At 39.7% G+C, this 19,348-nt stretch overlaps 1 protein-coding gene across 4 annotated transcripts in view; it reads right to left on the bottom strand.

The window, feature by feature from the left end:
• Positions 1-19,348, bottom strand: part of LOC129731135 (transcription factor hamlet) — a 196,751-nt gene that overhangs the window by 75,698 nt on the left and 101,705 nt on the right. For all 4 annotated transcript variants that reach the window (XM_055690915.1, XM_055690912.1, XM_055690914.1 and 1 more), the window contains exons 2-3: positions 16,693-16,841; positions 16,459-16,629 (exon numbers count right to left, since the gene is read on the bottom strand). In XM_055690915.1, the coding sequence (XP_055546890.1) occupies positions 16,459-16,629; positions 16,693-16,841 (320 nt within the window). The remainder of the gene's footprint in view (positions 1-16,458; positions 16,630-16,692; positions 16,842-19,348) is intronic.

The raw sequence follows: 19,348 nt of genomic DNA, 5'->3' as shown, positions 1-19,348 counted from the left end.
AAAATCGACATCCAACCAGCGGAACCGGGACCGACAATAAAGAAAAAAATGCCATTCGCGCTCGAATATAAATTAAAAAGTTGCAATAAAATTATGATTAAAAATTCATGCATATGCACTCAGACCCACATGCAAGTGCACGTCGTTTCCGGCTTTTCCTCTTTTCCATCCAACAGAAAGTTACTAATTACGCGGGAAGTTTCGTAGTTGTACTCGCAAAAATGAGGCTCGGCAGTTTTGGACTCGTGCGAGAGGCAGAAAATAATGATGCACTAAGCAGCTGGAAAGAACCTAACTTTTACATCAAAGCGAACGGCAACGCGATTCACACATAGTTTGTTGGCAAACTGATATGACTGGTGAGTTTCGCTAAATTGTACAAAGTTGTGCTTACCAAGGGTAAGAATGCGACAAAACTAATGCTGCTAGTGCTTTTAAGTTGGAAAATTTGTCTTAATGGTGTTTCCATTTGAATTTAAATTATTTTAATATCAATTGATTCACTTTTTTTTCAAGAATTCAATAAAAAAACAGCAATTCAAAACAAAATCGTCCTGAAAATGCCGTAATCTGACAGCTACTGCTGCTCATATGGCTTTTTGACAGAAATATATGTTTGAGTTAGTGAAATTTTTGCAAAATTTGATCTCGAAAGCTTTGAGCTCTAACTTCACTAAAAATTTGGATCTTGAAAGTACCTGTGCTATCAAAATCAGCAGAGTTATATTATCACCATCTTCCAATAACTTTTTCTTTATCACATGAATCAGTTTTAAACCCTATGAGCTCTGTTTTTATTTATAACAAAGCTAATTGGGAAAGATACAAAAATTATATTGAGAGAAATTTCAATAATGAGCTTGGTTTGCAAAACGAAGTGAATATTGATTCCGCTTTGGAAGCATTAAAATGTGCAATTGTTGATGCCAGGAATTATTCTGTTCCAAAGGCTCAAGTGAAATTTGATTCACCAATAATTGACGAAAATCTTCAACTTCTAATTCGTTTGAAAAATGTCCGCAGACGTCAATATCAACGTTCTCGTGACCCTGTTTTTAAAACTATTTATAGAGATTTACAGAAAGAGATTAAACATAGATTTACTCTTCTGAGAAATCAAAATTTTGAGACTAAAGTTGAAAAATTGAAACCATATTCAAAACCATTTTGGAAGCTGTCGAAGATTCTTAAGAAACCTTTAAAGCCTATTCCAGTTTTAAAAGATGGTGAACGTTTTCTTGTATCCAATGAACAAAAGGCTCAAAGACTTGCTCAGCAGTTTGAGAGTGTTCATAACTCAAATTTGAATTTTGTGAGTCCAATTGAAAATGAAGTCACACGTCAATTTGATTTAATTTCTTCCCAGAATTTTTTACCTGCAGAAATAATTGAAACTAACTTGAATGAGATTAAATCAATTATTAAAAATTTTGTGTAAATTTTATTCCATTTTATGTTGTTTTTGCGTCATTGTTAGTATTTTTCTACTAAATTTTTGTTTTATTGCTATGTTTCTGGGTAATTTTTGTGTTATGTTCGTGTTTTTCTTGCGACTATTCGAGTCAATTTAGTTCCGCTTTTGTGTTAAAATGACGCTTAACACAATTTTTGTGAAATTTTCGATATAGTTTGGGGTCCTTTCTGAGTTATTCCTGTACCAGTTTTGTTCGCATTTTTGTCACTTTTCTGTTTTTTATACGCTCATACTCTAGTACTTAACCAGAACAATTTTGTGACATTTTTGTTATGCCACAGTTTTATATGATTTCTAGGTCGTTTTCCAATTGATTTTTCGAATATTCTCTCAGTAAGTTGTGCTTCAGTTTTGCGACATTTTTAATCTATTCTTGTGACGTTCGTGGATCTTTTTTGCACCATTTTTGGGGAATTTTTTTTCTGTGCTAGCGATATTTTTGCACTTTTTAGGGACCATTTTGTGGCATTTTAAATTCGGAGTTACTTTTGTTCCTTTTTAGGTGATTTTTGGAATTTTCGTGCCTGTTTTGTGTATATTTTTTCAGTTTTTTCTAGCACTTTCTGTTATTTTGATTTGTTTTTGCGTGTTAGTTTATGCATGCTTCCTTTAAAATTTAAACAAAATATTTTTGTGAAACTTTTATTCTTCTTTCGAGCGAGTTTTGATTCATTTCCGAGTCGTTCTTGATATGTTGTTAGTTTCTTTGATGACTTTTACGTTATTTTTAGGCCACATTTTGAATATTTCTGTTTTATTTTTGTATTATTCCTTTCATTGTTATTTTTCATTAAATATTTTGTCATTTATGATATTATTATTGAGAGCAAGGTCTATGTCTCTGTCTCTGTCTCTGTCTCTGTCTCTGTCTCTGTGTCTGTCTCTGTCTCTGTCTCTGTCTCTGTCTCTGTCTCTGTCTTTGTCTCTGTCTCTGTCTCTGTCTCTGTCTCTGTCTCTGTCTCTGTCTCTGTCTCTGTCTCTGTCTCTGTCTCTGTCTCTGTCTCTGTCTCTGTCTCTGTCTCTGTCTCTGTCTCTGTCTCTGTCTCTGTCTCTGTCTCTGTCTCTGTCTCTGTCTCTGTCTCTGTCTCTGTCTCTGTCTCTGTCTCTGTCTCTGTCTCTGTCTCTGTCTCTGTCTCTGTCTCTGTCTCTGTGTCTCTGTCTCTGTCTCTGTCTCTGTCTCTGTCTCTGTCTCTGTCTCTGTCTCTGTCTCTGTCTCTGTCTCTGTCTCTGTGTCTCTGTCTCTGTCTCTGTCTCTGTCTCTGTCTCTGTCTCTGTCTCTGTCTATGTCTCTGTCTCTGTCTCTGTCTCTGTCTCTGTCTCTGTCTCTGTCTCTGTCTCTGTCTCTGTCTCTGTCTCTGTCTCTGTCTCTGTCTCTGTCTCTGTCTCTGTCTCTGTCTCTGTCTCTGTCTCTGTCTCTGTCTCTGTCTCTGTCTCTGTCTCTGTCTCTGTCTCTGTGTCTCTGTCTCTGTCTCTGTCTCTGTCTCTGTCTCTGTCTCTGTCTCTGTCTCTGTCTCTGTCTCTGTCTCTGTGTCTCTGTCTCTGTCTCTGTCTCTGTCTCTGTCTCTGTCTCTGTCTCTGTCTATGTCTCTGTCTCTGTCTCTGTCTCTGTCTCTGTCTCTGTCTCTGTCTCTGTCTCTGTCTCTGTCTCTGTCTCTGTCTCTGTCTCTGTCTCTGTCTCTGTCTCTGTCTCTGTCTCTGTCTCTGTCTCTGTATCTGTCTCTTTCTCTTTCTCTTTCTCTGTCTCTGTCTCTGTCTCTGTCTCTGTCTCTGTCTCTGTCTCTATCTCTGTCTCTGTCTCTGTCTCTGTCTCTGTCTCTGTCTCTGTCTCTGTCTCTGTCTCTGTCTCTGTCTCTGTCTCTGTCTCTGTCTCTGTCTCTGTCTCTGTCTCTGTCTCTGTCTCTGTCTCTGTCTCTGTCTCTGTCTCTGTCTCTGTCTCTGTCTCTGTCTCTGTCTCTGTCTCTGTCTCTGTCTCTGTCTCTGTCTCTGTCTCTGTCTCTGTCTCTGTCTCTGTCTCTGTCTCTGTCTCTGTCTCTGTCTCTGTCTCTGTCTCTGTCTCTGTCTCTGTCTCTGTGTCTCTGTCTCTGTCTCTGTCTCTGTCTCTGTCTCTGTCTCTGTCTCTGTCTCTGTGTCTCTGTCTCTGTCTCTGTCTCTGTCTCTGTCTCTGTCTCTGTCTCTGTCTCTGTCTCTGTGTCTCTGTCTCTGTCTCTGTCTATGTCTCTGTCTCTGTCTCTGTCTCTGTCTCTGTCTCTGTCTCTGTCTCTGTCTCTGTCTCTGTCTCTGTCTCTGTCTCTGTCTCTGTCTCTGTCTCTGTCTCTGTCTCTGTCTCTGTCTCTGTCTCTGTCTCTGTCTCTGTCTCTGTCTCTGTCTCTGTCTCTGTCTCTGTCTCTGTCTCTGTCTCTGTCTCTGTCTCTGTCTCTGTCTCTGTCTCTGTCTCTGTCTCTGTCTCTGTCTCTGTCTCTGTCTCTGTCTCTGTCTCTGTCTCTGTCTCTGTCTCTGTCTCTGTCTCTGTCTCTGTCTCTGTCTCTGTCTCTGTCTCTGTCTCTGTCTCTGTCTCTGTCTCTGTCTCTGTCTCTGTCTCTGTCTCTGTCTCTGTCTCTGTCTCTGTCTCTGTCTCTGTCTCTGTCTCTGTCTCTGTCTCTGTCTCTGTCTCTGTCTCTGTCTCTGTCTCTGTCTCTGTCTCTGTCTCTGTCTCTGTCTCTGTCTCTGTCTCTGTCTCTGTCTCTGTCTCTGTCTCTGTCTCTGTCTCTGTCTCTGTCTCTGTCTCTGTCTCTGTCTCTGTCTCTGTCTCTGTCTCTGTCTCTGTCTCTGTCTCTGTCTCTGTCTCTGTCTCTGTCTCTGTCTCTATCTCTGTCCTCTGACCTTCTGTCCCTTTGTTTCCCTGTCCATCTCTCTCTCTCTGTCCCCATGTCCCTCTGTCCCTTTTCCCTCTCTCCCCCTGTCCCCTTGTCCTCTGCCCCTCTGTCCCTCTGTCCCTCTGTCCCTCTGTCCCTCTGTCCCTCTGTCCCTCTGTCCCTCTGTCCCTCTGTCCCTCTGTCCCTTTGTCCCTCTGTCCCTCTGTCCCTCTGTCCCTTTGTCCCTCTGTCCCTCTGTCCCTCTGTCCCTCTGTCCCTCTGTCCCTCTGTCCCTCTGTCCCTCTGTCCCTCTGTCCCTCTGTCCCTCTGTCCCTCTGTCCCTCTGTCCCTCTGTCCCTCTGTCCCTCTGTCCCTCTGTCCCTCTGTCCCTCTGTCCCTCTGTCCCTCTGTCCCTCTGTCCCTCTGTCCCTCTGTCCCTCTGTCCCTCTGTCCCTCTGTCCCTCTGTCCCTCTGTCCCTCTGTCCCTCTGTCCCTCTGTCCCTCTGTCCCTCTGTCCCTCTGTCCCTCTGTCCCTCTGTCCCTCTGTCCCTCTGTCCCTCTGTCCCTCTGTCCCTCTGTCCCTCTGTCCCTCTGTCCCTCTGTCCCTCTGTCCCTCTGTCCCTCTGTCCCTCTGTCCCTCTGTCCCTCTGTCCCTCTGTCCCTCTGTCCCTCTGTCCCTCTGTCCCTCTGTCCCTCTGTCCCTCTGTCCCTCTGTCCCTCTGTCCCTCTGTCCCTCTGTCCCTTTGTCCCTCTGTCCCTCTGTCCCTCTGTTCCTCTGTCCCTCTGTCTCTCTGTCCAAAGTTAAATGAAACAATGTGAAGCAGAAGTGATGCCAAATATGTTCTTTTTGCACTACATAAATTTAATTCTATTTTTCGGCAAATGAGTATATTTCGAGACCAAATTTGATTCAATTTCTTTTGTGAGAAAATTTTACACAATAATCCTTTATCACCCTGAAATATAAAGAGGGAAGCTCGAGTTACAGAATTTTGAAGAAATAAAGTCAAATGTACTCTGATTTGCTTCTAATTTTGTTTAGCAAAATAAGCTAATGACTCTGTCGCGATTGTTAGCATTCTAAATGATGCAATTTAGAAGAAATTAGGCAAGCAATTCGGAAAATATATAAATTTTCACCGGAAATGGTGCCAGTTGCATGAATATCAAAAAAAAAAACAGATTTATAAAATAATTCGGAATTTTTCAAGTTCAAAAGCTCCTTTATTGATAGAATTTTCCCTAGGAATAGATTATCGAAATGAAATGTTTTTTTTTAATTTATTTACAAATTATTATGAAATATTGCTTGAAGAAAAATAGAACATTATTATTCATCAAGCATTAAACAACAATTGAAAACACTGCCTAGGAAAAAAAGTTATATAACATTCGAGAACATAGATCAATTCAATATAATCCTGAGTACCGAAACTTAAATTTGAAGTGGCCTGCTTACAATGCTGTATCTGATGTAAAATTAATTACAAAACTGCGACTGCCTGTATCGGAAAATTAAGAACTCTGTGGTTTGAGAATCTGTTTGTAGGGAAATTTTCATCAATAAAAAAATTTTGTTTTTTCTTCATCTAATAAAAAAATAAAACAAATTTCATTGCGATGTTTAAAGTAGAGCTTCAAAATTACAAATTAAAAAAAAAAAGTTTTTTTATAAATATCCAAGTAACTGGCAATACTTTTAGTCAAATTTTTACATAGTTTTTAAATTCCGTTGTATTTGGATTTATATTTGTATCATTCAGAATGTCCATTATCATAACAAAGGTATTAGAAAAAAAAATAAAAATTAGAAGCAAATCAGAGAAAATTTGATTTATAAATGCTAAAAATGCTTCAACTCGAGAATCGCTCATAATACCTTTTGCATCTTCGAAATTGTCAAATTTGAAGTCAGAATATACTGATTTTCCAAAACCGCAACATATTTTTAAAAAATGGCAACACTGCCGCTCAATATTAATTGTTTCTATTCCTTGAATATTTTTTTTCGAATAAAATTTTCAGAATGTCTGTTGATATAAAATATCCGGAGATATAAAAATGTTAGAAAAGGCGACTGCTGAAAAACAAAGCAAATTTGAACATTGTTTCCGAAAAATGCCGTGCCAAGTAAAATTCTCTCAAAAACATGACGAACATATATTTTTTTTTTTCAAATTGGCCTTATATGAACAATTCTTCAAAGTTTAGGCTGAATCTGAGAAGCTCCTTGCGCATTTGTACTTTCTTGGTACATTTAAGATGGATTGATCCATGTTCTAAAATATTTTCACGCTTTTCTAGAAAATTACTCTTGAGTTAAAAAAAAATCCCCCGCGGAAAATATTCATTTTACTAAGCCGAATGCGTGTGTAAATTTACATTCAAATAAAAATATTCAATTCTTTTTTTGAGAGTTTTCAGATCGTTCTGACTGGAAACGTCAAATATTATGAGTAGACATTGATCGTGATATTTTATAAAAGTCAAAATATATTAAAATATAATTCAAAAATTTCTAAACCAAATCGCCATCATTCATTTCTAGTAAAAATTTTCCACGATGAAAAACATACACACAGCTCGCATTTCTCTCTGTCATCTCACACATGAAAGCACGCAACACATGTTACGCACACACACTCACACACTTTCGCTCGACTGATTTCCACTGTTCAACTTCATCATCGTTCAAATTTTAATGAGTTGACATTTTCATCCCATTCCATGGCCACACGAGTGGGGAGAGTTTTTGCAACAAGAACACCTACAGAACCGAGGAAGGGATGAACTTCCAGCCAGTCAGCAGTCAGGCAGGCGGCAGCTAATTTACGGCTCAGCGATTCTAATTTTGTTTAATTACTGCAAAGTATGACGCCCCGTCCATTGTCTCCGGCTGCTACTGCTGCTGCTGCTGCTGCTACTGTGGAGGATTCGCCGCAGCAAATCTCTGCCTTTTTAATTAAAGTTTATCACCGGGCGTAAATTTCCACGCTAGCGAAGAAAACAAGCTGACTAGCTGACAGACAGAGTCAATTCTTGGGTCGCACGATAATTGTGAACAATTATTACAACTAACCACTTCGATGAGAAGGGTAGGAAATTATAATTTTACCAGTAGAAAAGGCGCGAAATGATTTATTAAGACTGCAGCTCTTGGCGGAAGATATTTTCCCAAAAAAAGTCATCACCATGATTGACAGCTGAATGATTTGTCGGTTGGTAATTTGAAACCGAACCAGGTTAAAGGGTTTTCCGGATGTGCAGGTAATCAAAAAGTCACCACCAGCTAATAATAATAATTGGCGCGCGCATTTCCACCCGATCATCATGTTTTAGCTCTCGGATTACAACTTCTAGCCCCAGGAAGCCAAACAGAGAAATGCGATAGCCAGTGGTCAGTTGATTTGGAACTATTTAAAACCCTTTTAAATATGTTAATTCGACCGGGGCCGAACTGGACCCTGGAGCGACTGTTGACAAAGCAGTACAAAACGCGCCTAGTGCCCAGAGCTTGATTGACAGCGAGGCCGGACATCATCTGCGTGAGAGAAAACCAGCCGCGACAGTTAAAAGATCAGCATTGAATCTATCCTGTCAGTTAAACGGGGAACATCTTGTCTACCCCTACCGGAGGTTTCACACTTCAGCGATAATCTGCTTAAGTGTTTACTCGCAGTTTCTTTTTTGGCAGTTGTTGGCAGAACATGAAGATGTTGTTTTTTTTTTCGGGAAAAAATCTAAAAATTCGGTTCAATAAATAATTAATCCTTGAAACCCCAGATTTGATTGGATTTCACACCGGTTGTCACTCAAAGCAACACTCGGCAGAGCATCCCTCGGTGTAGGTTCGAACACGATAAACGAAAATGAGCCTTAAACCGAAACCCAAATAGATTTATTACATGCGTTCACACAGCCTGGGAGCGACCGGGCGCAGGGATGCGGAAACAGACAAGGCTCGACTTACGGGATAGACACAAATTACCCCCTATAAATGTCCGCCGCGTGAATGGCATTGGGAAGAGTGTCATTTGCTACTGTTTCGTTGGTTAATCTCTGGTTGGCTGCTCGGTAGGGATGGAGTTTCGCGATTGATTCAATTTGAAATGTGTTAATTTATAAAACTATAACATGAATCTTGTAGAAAACAGATGCAAACACGGAGTTATCACTTTCAGCATCTTCAAACCATTATAGCTGATTTTTGCTTGGGTTCTGACTAGGTGATAAACTGTTGTGGACCTCTTTCTTTGATTGACACTTCCAGAAGGGTTCCTCTGCAGTTACACAGAACAATAGAATATTAATATTTCACCGCTCTTTTCGCCCGTATAGCATCCAGTATAGAACGAAAACATATTCACAGATGAAGCCGACTAATGTTTCCGAATCTAGTTTCCATCTGGACGCAAAAGAATTGAATGGGAGATTAGAGAGCTACCTGAATATCTTTCGAGCCTGCGTGTGGCTATTGACACCGTTCGGTTTCGCTGTCCGCCAGAGGATTATCTCCGTTTGGTGCTTTCTCTTTCACACCGCATGGAAAAAGCAATTATCGGCTGGTCTTTGAAGGTTTTTTCTTGAGCGTTTCGCTCATCAATGAGATAAGATGCAAGCCATTGTCTTACGCCGGCTCACAAAGAAAGAAAAACTGTCATAATCCCTTGACACTTAAAATTGGCAGGAAATTTGGCAAAAATTTCGCATTTGGGATAGCGGTGATGACAATGGGACGCAAGGTGCTAACTTATTGGATGATAATTAATATCGGCAGTTAAATAGGTTAGGATAAGCACTTTCGAGAAGCAGGGATGACAAGAATTTATCATCCCTGGTTTTTTCTCTATAACCAACCATTTGAAATAGCATTAAATTATAAGTTTGCGAAAACTCAAACATCGATTCGAAGACATCTGCCCCTGTCAATACAAACACTTCGTGAGTGAAAACTTGCAACAAAAGGAGGAGACTCTTCTTCAGCAGACAATCAATTTGAGGCAAGCTGTCAGACAAACGTAATAGTTGTGAGTAAACACAATTAGCACCATCAAAGGGAAGATCGAGCATAATTTGATAAGCATCCGATTTCCATAAGCCATCAATCAAGTTCCCTGTGCTGACAACATTGCTTAATGGGTAAATTTTGACCACCAAAGAAAACGCATTCGCACACACACATGTCCGTAAAATTGAAGATCTCTATCACATGCGAAGAGAGAAAGTATTCGATTAAGTCGTCCCGAACTGTCACAAAACTCATCAGCCCGCATCATCCCTATTACCGGGATGCTACCTGGCCAAAAAAGCCAAAGCTTCTCGCATCGGCTACTGCTAACAGAAGAATTAAATTTGTATCTTTTTAACTTCATCTTACAACGGAGGCAATTTTGGCACCATCATTACCACAAACGATTTTTCATCACACTTGAGATGGGAAACGGGAACTTTTTCTTTTTCAATTACAAATGGCAGAGGTTTGTCTGTTTAGGGATCGACTTAATGTTGTCATCATTTTTCACTCTCCGACGACAAGCCGGTGAAAGTCTAACTGGTTCCTTGAACATCATCAATCTTCCTTTCGGGAGTCCAACCTGAAATCAAAAGTGCTCTATTTTGACAATCGAATTTTCCGTCGTCGACTCGTGTGCGAATCACGCGGCACCCAAAATCGCAACATATTGATTGCTCATTTAGGCTTGTAACCTAATCCGCTTCGATTGTCGCCCGCGTGTAACGCAAGACCTGCACTGAGCCGCAAAATCAACAACAACAGTTGTCAACGCCAAACCAATCGTCGCGGATTTGGCCGATCGGTGTGTGTAGGCTTTTATTTGTTTACTGCAAGGCCAGTGACGATGATGAAAAGAAACCCGATCAACTTGCTACATAGTAGAGACCAGCCGCCACAATTTGCTTTGTCCGCACAAAGTACACATACACAAAAACGCCGAAAATGCATCCACCACCCGGTCTGGCCTGGCTAAAAGTGAATACGAAAAAAAAAAGCGAAGGGATGAACAACAAGCGTGAAATCCGGAAAACCACGTCCGTCCGTGGGCCACTTTGTGCTGTACCGTGCCTGTGGTAAAACCGCGATTTTCGGCAGACGGATCAGTTACAGATGACTGGAGTTGATTTTAATAACTGGAAACGATCCCAGTGCGGCTTGCCGTACTGTGGGTGAGAGTTAAGCGGGTAGATGGTCATAAAACTATCACTTGCTGCTGGATATTTTTCTCTGTAGAAATTGCGAATCCATCAGTGAGTAAACAAATAGAATCGAACTGAATCCTGCCTTAGGATGTCAAATGTTATGTCAAATTTTGAATTTTAATTAGAGGCAAAAACTCATTGTTACTGCTTCAATTGAAAATATGTGGTCGTCCCTAAAAGGACGGTTGGTTTTAGTGTCTACAAAGGTGGGATTTATTCGAATTATGCCTTCTTCTCCATTTTTTCAAAAACAGAAAAGCTTGGCTATTCGACAGAACACACTGGGCAATAGTGACACCGGATAAAAACTTGTTCCATTCCTCGTCATTGCGGATTACCAACTGCAGATGATGCGAGATGATACTCGTTTTATTAATATCTCTAGCAACGTTTCCCGCCAATTCCAACACTTCTGCAGCAAGATACTCCATTACAATGGCACGATCGACAGGTACTCCAGCACCAACGGCCATAATTTCTTTTACGCAACTGGCGATGAATTTGACCTCGAAAATAAACGACACCCTTGACTTTGCTAGGACCAGATATTAATATTGAATACCAGCGTCGTAGGTGATAGAACGAAGGAATTAAAAAAAAAGTCGGGCTGTGCTAGAATCTGTTTCTAGATATACAGACGACCGTTGTGCGCGAAGTACATTGGATTTTTGTCAACTGTCAACGGCCAGCAATCAAAAGTATTAAAAGTAATGTAAAGTTAACTATATTACAATCTAAAACACTAAGTTTTCTGCATTAAGAGATACAGGAATAGTTTATTTGCCAATGTTGTAGAAAATTTGAAAACATGAAACTTTGCTGTCTAAACAAAATTTCTACCTACATTGGGTACAAAGTTATAAAGTACATTATATGGAATTGACTCAAAAATTTATTATTTTGTACTTAACTTTTGTTAGCTGCATTTTACAAGAAAGCGTAACTCGGAAAAATTGTTGGGGCACAAAAAAAACACATTTTTGTCAAAGACTACATATCTCCAGGACTTTCCCTTAGAAAGTTATAGCATCTTTTAGCTTATTTTTATGAAAACTTTGAGAACGTAAAAAGGGACAAGTAGAGTCATGATATCATTACTATTCCTTGAAAGTTAGCTCAAGTCTTACAAACTGTTGTAGGTTCCATTTGTCTCAATCCACCCATATTGTAATACAGCGAGCATAAGTTATAGGAAGTTTTCATATAATAACAATACTATTTTTTTAGAGATAAAGAAATGGTTTGTTTGGCAAAATTTTAGAACATTAAGAGTAAACTTTTCACAACCTTTGTTAATGCGAGAACCTTTGGAATTTGCCTATTTGGACCACTGTGCAATGGCACTTCTTAGTGCCCCGAAATCAGTGTGGTTGAGACGGAATTCTGTTCCGAAAAAGAACATATTAATAGTTATATTACATATAACTATTAGTAACATTTTGACGAGTAGCAGAACAAAAGTAACTACTTCAATTGCAGAAATTTGAGGCGCTAAAAAGAGCCATTAGTGTGTCACAATAGTAGTTTGTTCAATTTACCGTCATTGCGACGGTTCTTCCCACACAGACGGAAGATTCAAAATCTCCTCTGCTGGTCCGTCCACTATAGAAGGCTGCAATCGAATGAGCGAGTGTTACAGCAAAACCCAATAAATATATTATATTTAAAATCGCCGCCTGCTGCGCTGCAACTTGAGGCAGCTGAGTCTGTTGCTGTTCACTCCAATCATTCTCTTACAACAGGGATCGGATAAACAATGAAGACTGAATTTGTGCTTGTTAGCTTTGCTGTTAGTTTTAAGCTTTTAATGCAGACAATTTTTGTGGCGCTCTCGATGCTCTCCATTTTTTTCAGATTGCACCACTCCTATGTTGCCGTAAGCAGCGTTGCGAAGTGAGCGAGAAGCAAAATATTTCTTCTCCTTTATGCTCGAGAACGAGACATATGCTACGCTTCTCAAGTCTCTTGCACACAACCTTCCGAGATACTCTTTATTCTTCACGATTCCCCAGAGTAACAGGAAGCGCTCACCGACACGCAAAAACTCTTTTGTGTTGCTACTCAGCGACTGCAAAAGAGTACGCGAGTTCCTGCTTGCGAGTAGGAGTACTGGACCAGGAGGAGTGCTTGAAAAACTGTGCTCGAAAACAAGAATGCTTTCTTCCCCGTTTGGCTTCATGCACCGACAGCCGACAGTGGGGCGAAAAATATGTAAAGTATCGCAACGTGTAGGGTATCGGACTGCTTTGGTAAGTTTATTTTACAGCAGCCTAATTCAAGACCAGCCGAAGCAAGCCGCTGCCGAAGTAGTCTGATACTCTATTATTTTTTGTCCCTCTGCAACCATCGCAAAGCATCTTGAAACAATTGTCTTGGGCTGGTCATTCTCCGCGAGTAGGGGAGTACAGACGAAAAGAGTATGTTCAAATGATCTCGGGAGCGAATGCGAGCAAGAAAGAATGCGAAAAAGAACAAGAAATAGCTTGAATGGAGAATTCTTCAGTGTGTAATAGCGGTAGCAACGAGAACCTTTATCACAATAGATCTAATCTCTGGTCGCATTGATGAGTCCACACAGGAAAAAAAACGAGAACCTCACTTGAGGTGTTGCATACTGCTTACGAGCGAGACTAACAACAATGGCCTTTGTGACGCTGGAGTCAATTTAAATTTTATACTAAACATGACGTGACAGAAAAATTTATTAAAAACATACAAGGCAGCACTAAGCCACCAAGTTTACAGCTGCTCGAATCAGTCGTCGACTCGCCGTCTGAAGCGGCGGCCTATTGCTGCCAAATGACTAATCTACTAAGATACAGAAATATCATACAAAATGACACAAAAATCATACTGAAATGATACAAGTGTGATACAAAAATGCAGCAAAATTTTTTGATGAAATTAATAATAACTCATCAAAACTCCAAAGCTATAGTAAAAAAGAAAAGAAAAATACACAGCAGCTGTATCGAAAATTCGCAAAGTTGTGAAGAAATTAATCGAAAACGATATCTGAATGTTGTAAAATGTAACAAATCGTGCTCAAAATATTACGAAAAAAATCGTGATCAATACACCGTGATAACACAAAATTCCAAGAGAATTCCAAAAAAATTAAAATATGAGACGAAACCAAAGAAACAAGAATGACATAAAAATGGCGTATGAATGGCACAATAGAATTGAAAAACGTAACTCAAAATATCACAAAGACGTTGCAACAATCATATAAAAATCACCCCAGAAATTCACTAAATAAGGCACGAAGCGTGACACAATATGGGGATAGTAGACCATTCGATGTCGTAAAAGGGTTTAAGCGTGGGTTTATTCTCAGGTACTTCATCACTTACCCTTTCCTCACGCTGAATCCTATAAAACCTTTGCGTGACTTCCTAATAACAGAGAAATAAGTCCCTCTTATCAATAAAACTGGCATTTTTGTGTTTAAAGTTTATGGAGCAGATCGACACAGTTCACACCGATTTACATTCTGCACCGATTTACAGTCACGGAATTAGTTTAGCAAAACTGGACCGTCGATGCGTGGCAACGAATGTAGTTAATTCAATGGAGTCATATTTGACCGATCAACAACTGACAAACTTGGAGCTACCGAATCTGATACGTTCAGTCATTATTCCGATGTACCCCAAGGCAGTAACCTGGGACCATTTTAACTATCCTCACGCTTATGCGGTTAATTTTAAATTTTGCTGACTAATAAAGATATCTGATAACTGCTGAATATTTCTATAGTTTATAGATATCTTCGTAAACTGGTGTGAGCGAAACTTTCTTACCATAAACGAAACGAAATACGACGGTCGTTCAGGGTAACTATCATATTGGATATTATAAAGAATTCAGGTTGAGAAGAACCTCGGTGTGCTCCTGGATTGCCAACTAAAACTTTCGTGATCACTTTGCTTATTCTATCAGCAAAGCGAGTAGAAATTTTGGATCTATTATCAACTTATCCCGCGAATTCCATGACCCCACTATTTACTGGCAACAGCAGCTGTAGTTTAGAGTCCCTCTCACAATATCTTAAAAAACAGATTAAAGAAAATTAAAGCGTAGTTTGTTAGGCTTGGCAAAACCATAACGATCTACCATCTTACGAGAGCCGATGCTGCCTGTTGGGTATAGACTCGTTACAGAAGAGACGATAAGTTATTAGAGCTATGCTTCTGGTTAAAGTGCTTCTACACAGGAAAAGTGAATGCGCCATGGATTCTCGTTCAGATCGTGTTACCATTGATTGATTTCAACGCAATTACTAGAGCGTTTTACCATCGTGTGACGAGTTAAAATTTTTAAGTTTTCAGTACTCGAGTATTTATGTGGACAATAATGTCCGATGAGTTTAAGTGAAGAATAATCACAATAATGATAATAATACAATGCAATATGTGAAAAAAATAATAATACACTGGTTGTTACAACAGCTGTACACATAAAGTTACAAAATTTGCCAAAAAATAGTTTAGAAACTGAGCACCCATTACAATAGAAAAATGGTACAAAAATAGAATGAAACTGTTATTAAAATGGTGCAAAAGCGCTTGAAAAAGGATGTAAATTGACGAACATAGTTTGACCATTGTCAAACTATGCTGTGTTATTACACAGCATAGCCAAAAAAATGACAGAAAAAATCTAATGATATGACAAACAAATTAAGTAAAAATATACTTAAAAAATACTTAACAAACATGATAACGTCAAAAAAGATGTAAAATGTCTTAAAGTTGATCAAGAATACTTTAAAAAAATATGAAATTTGCATAAAATTGCATGGAAAAGAACCTGAAGAAAACCCTAAAAATTGTAGGCGAATGGCACAAAATAACACAAAAACTCAACATAGAAAAAACTGTAGACGCAAATATGACAAAAAAAATTACAAAAGAACTAAATGAAAATTGTATAAAATATTGCAAAAACACGAAAATGATACGAAAACGCAGCAAAAACTGATTTAAATGTACTCAAACAGACGCACCGATTGTTCAAACAATGTTACAACATTAATTGTTTCGATATAAAAAGACTTCATTACTCAACTAATCGAATCGACTTGCTGCCAGGAAGGATAATGTTGTAATCCCATTTGATCGCATCCCGTAACAGGCGAAATAATTGATCTCCTGCTCTTCACCAGTGAAAACATCAACAAACTTCAACGCAACCCGCATCCCAGTGCCCGTCCTACCCGAGACTTGTCAGAAGAAGAACGACGACTCCAACGACATCCATCAAATCTCAAGCCCAAACAGAACACAACGACTTCCATTATTTCCTCGGAAACTCTCGGATTATCATCTCATTCATAAAATTATAATGACTACATCAGCTTTTAGTCGGCCTGTTTTCTGTCTCGTTTCCGCTCCATAAGCGCCTTCCTAAACATATCTTAATGATGGCTATAGTGCGGTTGCGGTTTCGCACACACACAAGCGCGCCGGCTTCTTCGCTTCTTCATCTTCGTCCGTCATCGTTGTTGGCTCTTGGCTTGCCACTATGCCACTAATGCTGCTGATGGCTGCTGGCGGGGCTCATAACTCACCACTCGCCACCCTCTTGAAAAATCGTAAGCCGTGGCCCAAATGATGATGAAGTTTCAACGATCCGTAACACCCCGAAGAACAAAAGGGGGCAAAATTCGTTTCTCAGCAGGGGGGCTTCGGCAGCAGCAGCACGGTTGGTGGATCTAAAGTGTGCAATGCAGCAGTTCGGATTTAATTTACCCCTTACCATCCCCCTAAGTGTGTCTTCGGTCAAAGTGTGGTACGCTGGCTAATGGGTGATGTCGAACAGTCAAAACATTACGCCCACACAAAGCCGGCAAATAATGGTCGTTGTACTTTGTTGTATCTTCGCAATCACATTTTCCCGTAAGTAGTTGGTATAAGCTCAGTGAAAACTTACCTCCCGTCGGTCCAGCGAGTCCTGGAAGAACTTCCCCCGAAACGGACCATACTGGGTGCCTTTGGAAATGGGTTTGTTGGCTACCACCGAACCATTGCGGATGTCCAGATCCGGCGGTGGACGTTGAAGGCGGGCCATCTGCAGCAGGAACTGTTCCGCACTTTGCAGTTGCTGTGAAAAAAAAAAACAATTTTAGTTTTTGCTCCACAATCGTGCACGGAATATTGTTGTTACCTTGATGCGTTCGGAATGCGCCAGTTCGTCCACCGCACCGCCGTTGCTCTGATGGTGGAGGTGGTTCACTGGAATCACCTGCAACCCCGGAGGCACTTCTAGGTTGGAGGGTATTCCGCGCGAGGAGTCCGATTCGTCTCCGCTACTGCCTGGAACGAAACAGAATGCCAGATACATTAGACAAAATCTTTAATCTGTCAGATACAGTCAAAGTCGTTTTATTTTTCTAAAAAGATGCATGATCTCATGTAATCATTATCAGCTTTCTGGTGCGTCAAACAGTCACCACCAGTGTCCGTATCCGAAGAGAAAAAAAAATCAATTAGCTGTGTTGTGTAAACACCACTTGAGAATTTTGCTTCGACAGAAGAAGGAAACCCGAAACAAGCGTCACTTGTCATCTTGAAATTATTTTATGACACACAAATTAATAGGATAACACCCGCGATAGCATCAAAATCCATTACGAAACATTCCACCAGAACAATCGCTCCGGTTATTTTTTTCCCCTCTTCCGGGGACGATCGAGCGACACTCGGCCAGCCACTTGTTGTTGAGCTTGGCAGTCAATCTATTAATCGCTTACAAGAAGAAAATAAAACAACTCACGACGACGGAGACCCATGGCAAAATCTGCGTATCGCTTTCAATCACGTCTCAAGTGGCAGAAAACAACAAACACCCGTGCCCGTGCCGGGCTCGAGCCGCCACAGTCTAAGCGCAGATCATTCCGATTTGTTCCGCTGGCGCACGCAAATCCATTCAAATCGACCTGATTACGCAAAATAATTTTATTCTAATTGTCCATTGTCAAGCGGAGATGAAGGCAAGGCAGAGCAGACCCGCAAAGAAGTGTTGAATTTAAAACCAGAAAAAATTACACCAAACTGTAACTAATACGACGTTTATCGCCCCAAAGCAGAGCGACACGGAAGAAAGGCAAATAAACAGCCGTAAACAGACGGTGCCGAAGGGTTTTGCGGAACCACGACATACCCGGTGGTGCACGCGGACGAGCCTTTCGAGAGGTTTGAAATTTCATCCATCTGCGCTGAGAACGGAGGTAAAAAACAGGCGCGAACACCTTTCGGTAGGACTCTATAATCTTCTCAAATTGTTTGTTTAGTCTCTCGGCTTTGGGTGCTGCGACTGCTGCTGCTACTGCTACTGGTGTTGATGATGAGGACGATGAAGATCTCTACACGAGAGAAAGCCAATTTTATCGTCCTCGAGAAGGGGCTTTAATCCCGGTAACGGGATAAGGTGGCAGAAAGTGAAAGATGTCAAACATGTCACACACCTGAAGGAGTCCAATTTCGGGTGCGCGAACCCACCAATCAGAGACAAAATCGATTAACGAAGTTCCGTGATCGGATCTTGCTTCTTTTTGTTGCTCTATTCTAGGAAGATCGGAAGGAAGCGACATGCGGAATCCAGCTGCGGTGTTGGAAAAGCCCTGTAACGGAACGGATAACCCTTTTGATTTTGTAACGGTTTGCAGGAGATTGTGTCTAGCTGGAGACATATTCCATTTTTAAATTCATTTCTTTCATCTTAAATTGTTTATTGAAATAAAAATAATTCCTTTGAGATGAAAGAAAAAACTATATGAATTGGACTAAAAACCTCAAATCTTTCAATTACCATATTTAGAACAATATTTTTGGCGATGAGATATTGATTGTTCAGAATTGAATTTGTAATTTCAATTTGTTTGACACTATGAAAATTTAAATTTTTAATTCAGTGATACTCTCGCACGCTGACAACGAAGCATTTTCACTGCATGTAAAATTGGATTGATAATACGTTCAATTGAAGTTAAAAGACCTTTAAGGTATGTTTTGCTGTTCTTAGCCTTTTCTTATCAAGTTCCGAAACAAAAAACAGCAACTTTTTTCTACAAAGCTATTCAAATCGTCATTTATATTATTATATATAATATTGCCTATTGAAGCAATAGAATTGAAATGAATCTACCAAAAATAAGTAACACGAAATGTAAATCGGAGATCAGAGTCGAATATGTAAAATTGTAAAATTGTAAAATTGATTCTTTTGTATTTAGAAAATTCCAATTTCTAAGCCATTCGACATTCAACACTTCACATTTTCGTTTTTCAGGCTTAATTCTTTATTATTTTATTCGTTTTGTAATAATATTACATGCTAAAATTCCTTAGCAATAAGCTTACCAGATGCCAGGTATTTTTATATGAATAAACCACACGTTTTTGGTTGAGAAAACTGCTTTCCGCGGGAGGAGAAATCATTTAGAGTCAGGAATATTTTCATGTAGGGCGTATATATTTCAGAATACACAATATTTTAGGTATTGTAGTTCCTACGTTAACGCAATCATATTAATTAGTAAATGGAATAGTTAGATTTTTTTTGTTTTGAATTTCTGTCTGTAAAAAAGCAAGCAGCTGGAAGACGAAAAATTATTTACCCTTAGTTGCAATTTTTTCAACAACTAGTATAGTTTAGGTAGTTTAGTTAAAACAACATATAAGTCACTCCTCTTGTATCAACAATGCAAAGATAGCACAATTGCAAAAATTTTCCTCTAAAAAAATTACTTTCAACAATTCTTTAAACAAACTTGTAATAAGTTGTCAAGATTTTTCTGCCAAATAAAAAACTTCTACACATC

Source organism: Wyeomyia smithii, chromosome 3, assembly GCF_029784165.1.
Source record: "Wyeomyia smithii strain HCP4-BCI-WySm-NY-G18 chromosome 3, ASM2978416v1, whole genome shotgun sequence".
NCBI lineage: Eukaryota > Metazoa > Arthropoda > Insecta > Diptera > Culicidae > Wyeomyia > Wyeomyia smithii.
The sequence above is the reverse complement of the archived record's forward strand: the minus strand, read 5'-3'. Positions and strand labels throughout refer to the sequence as shown.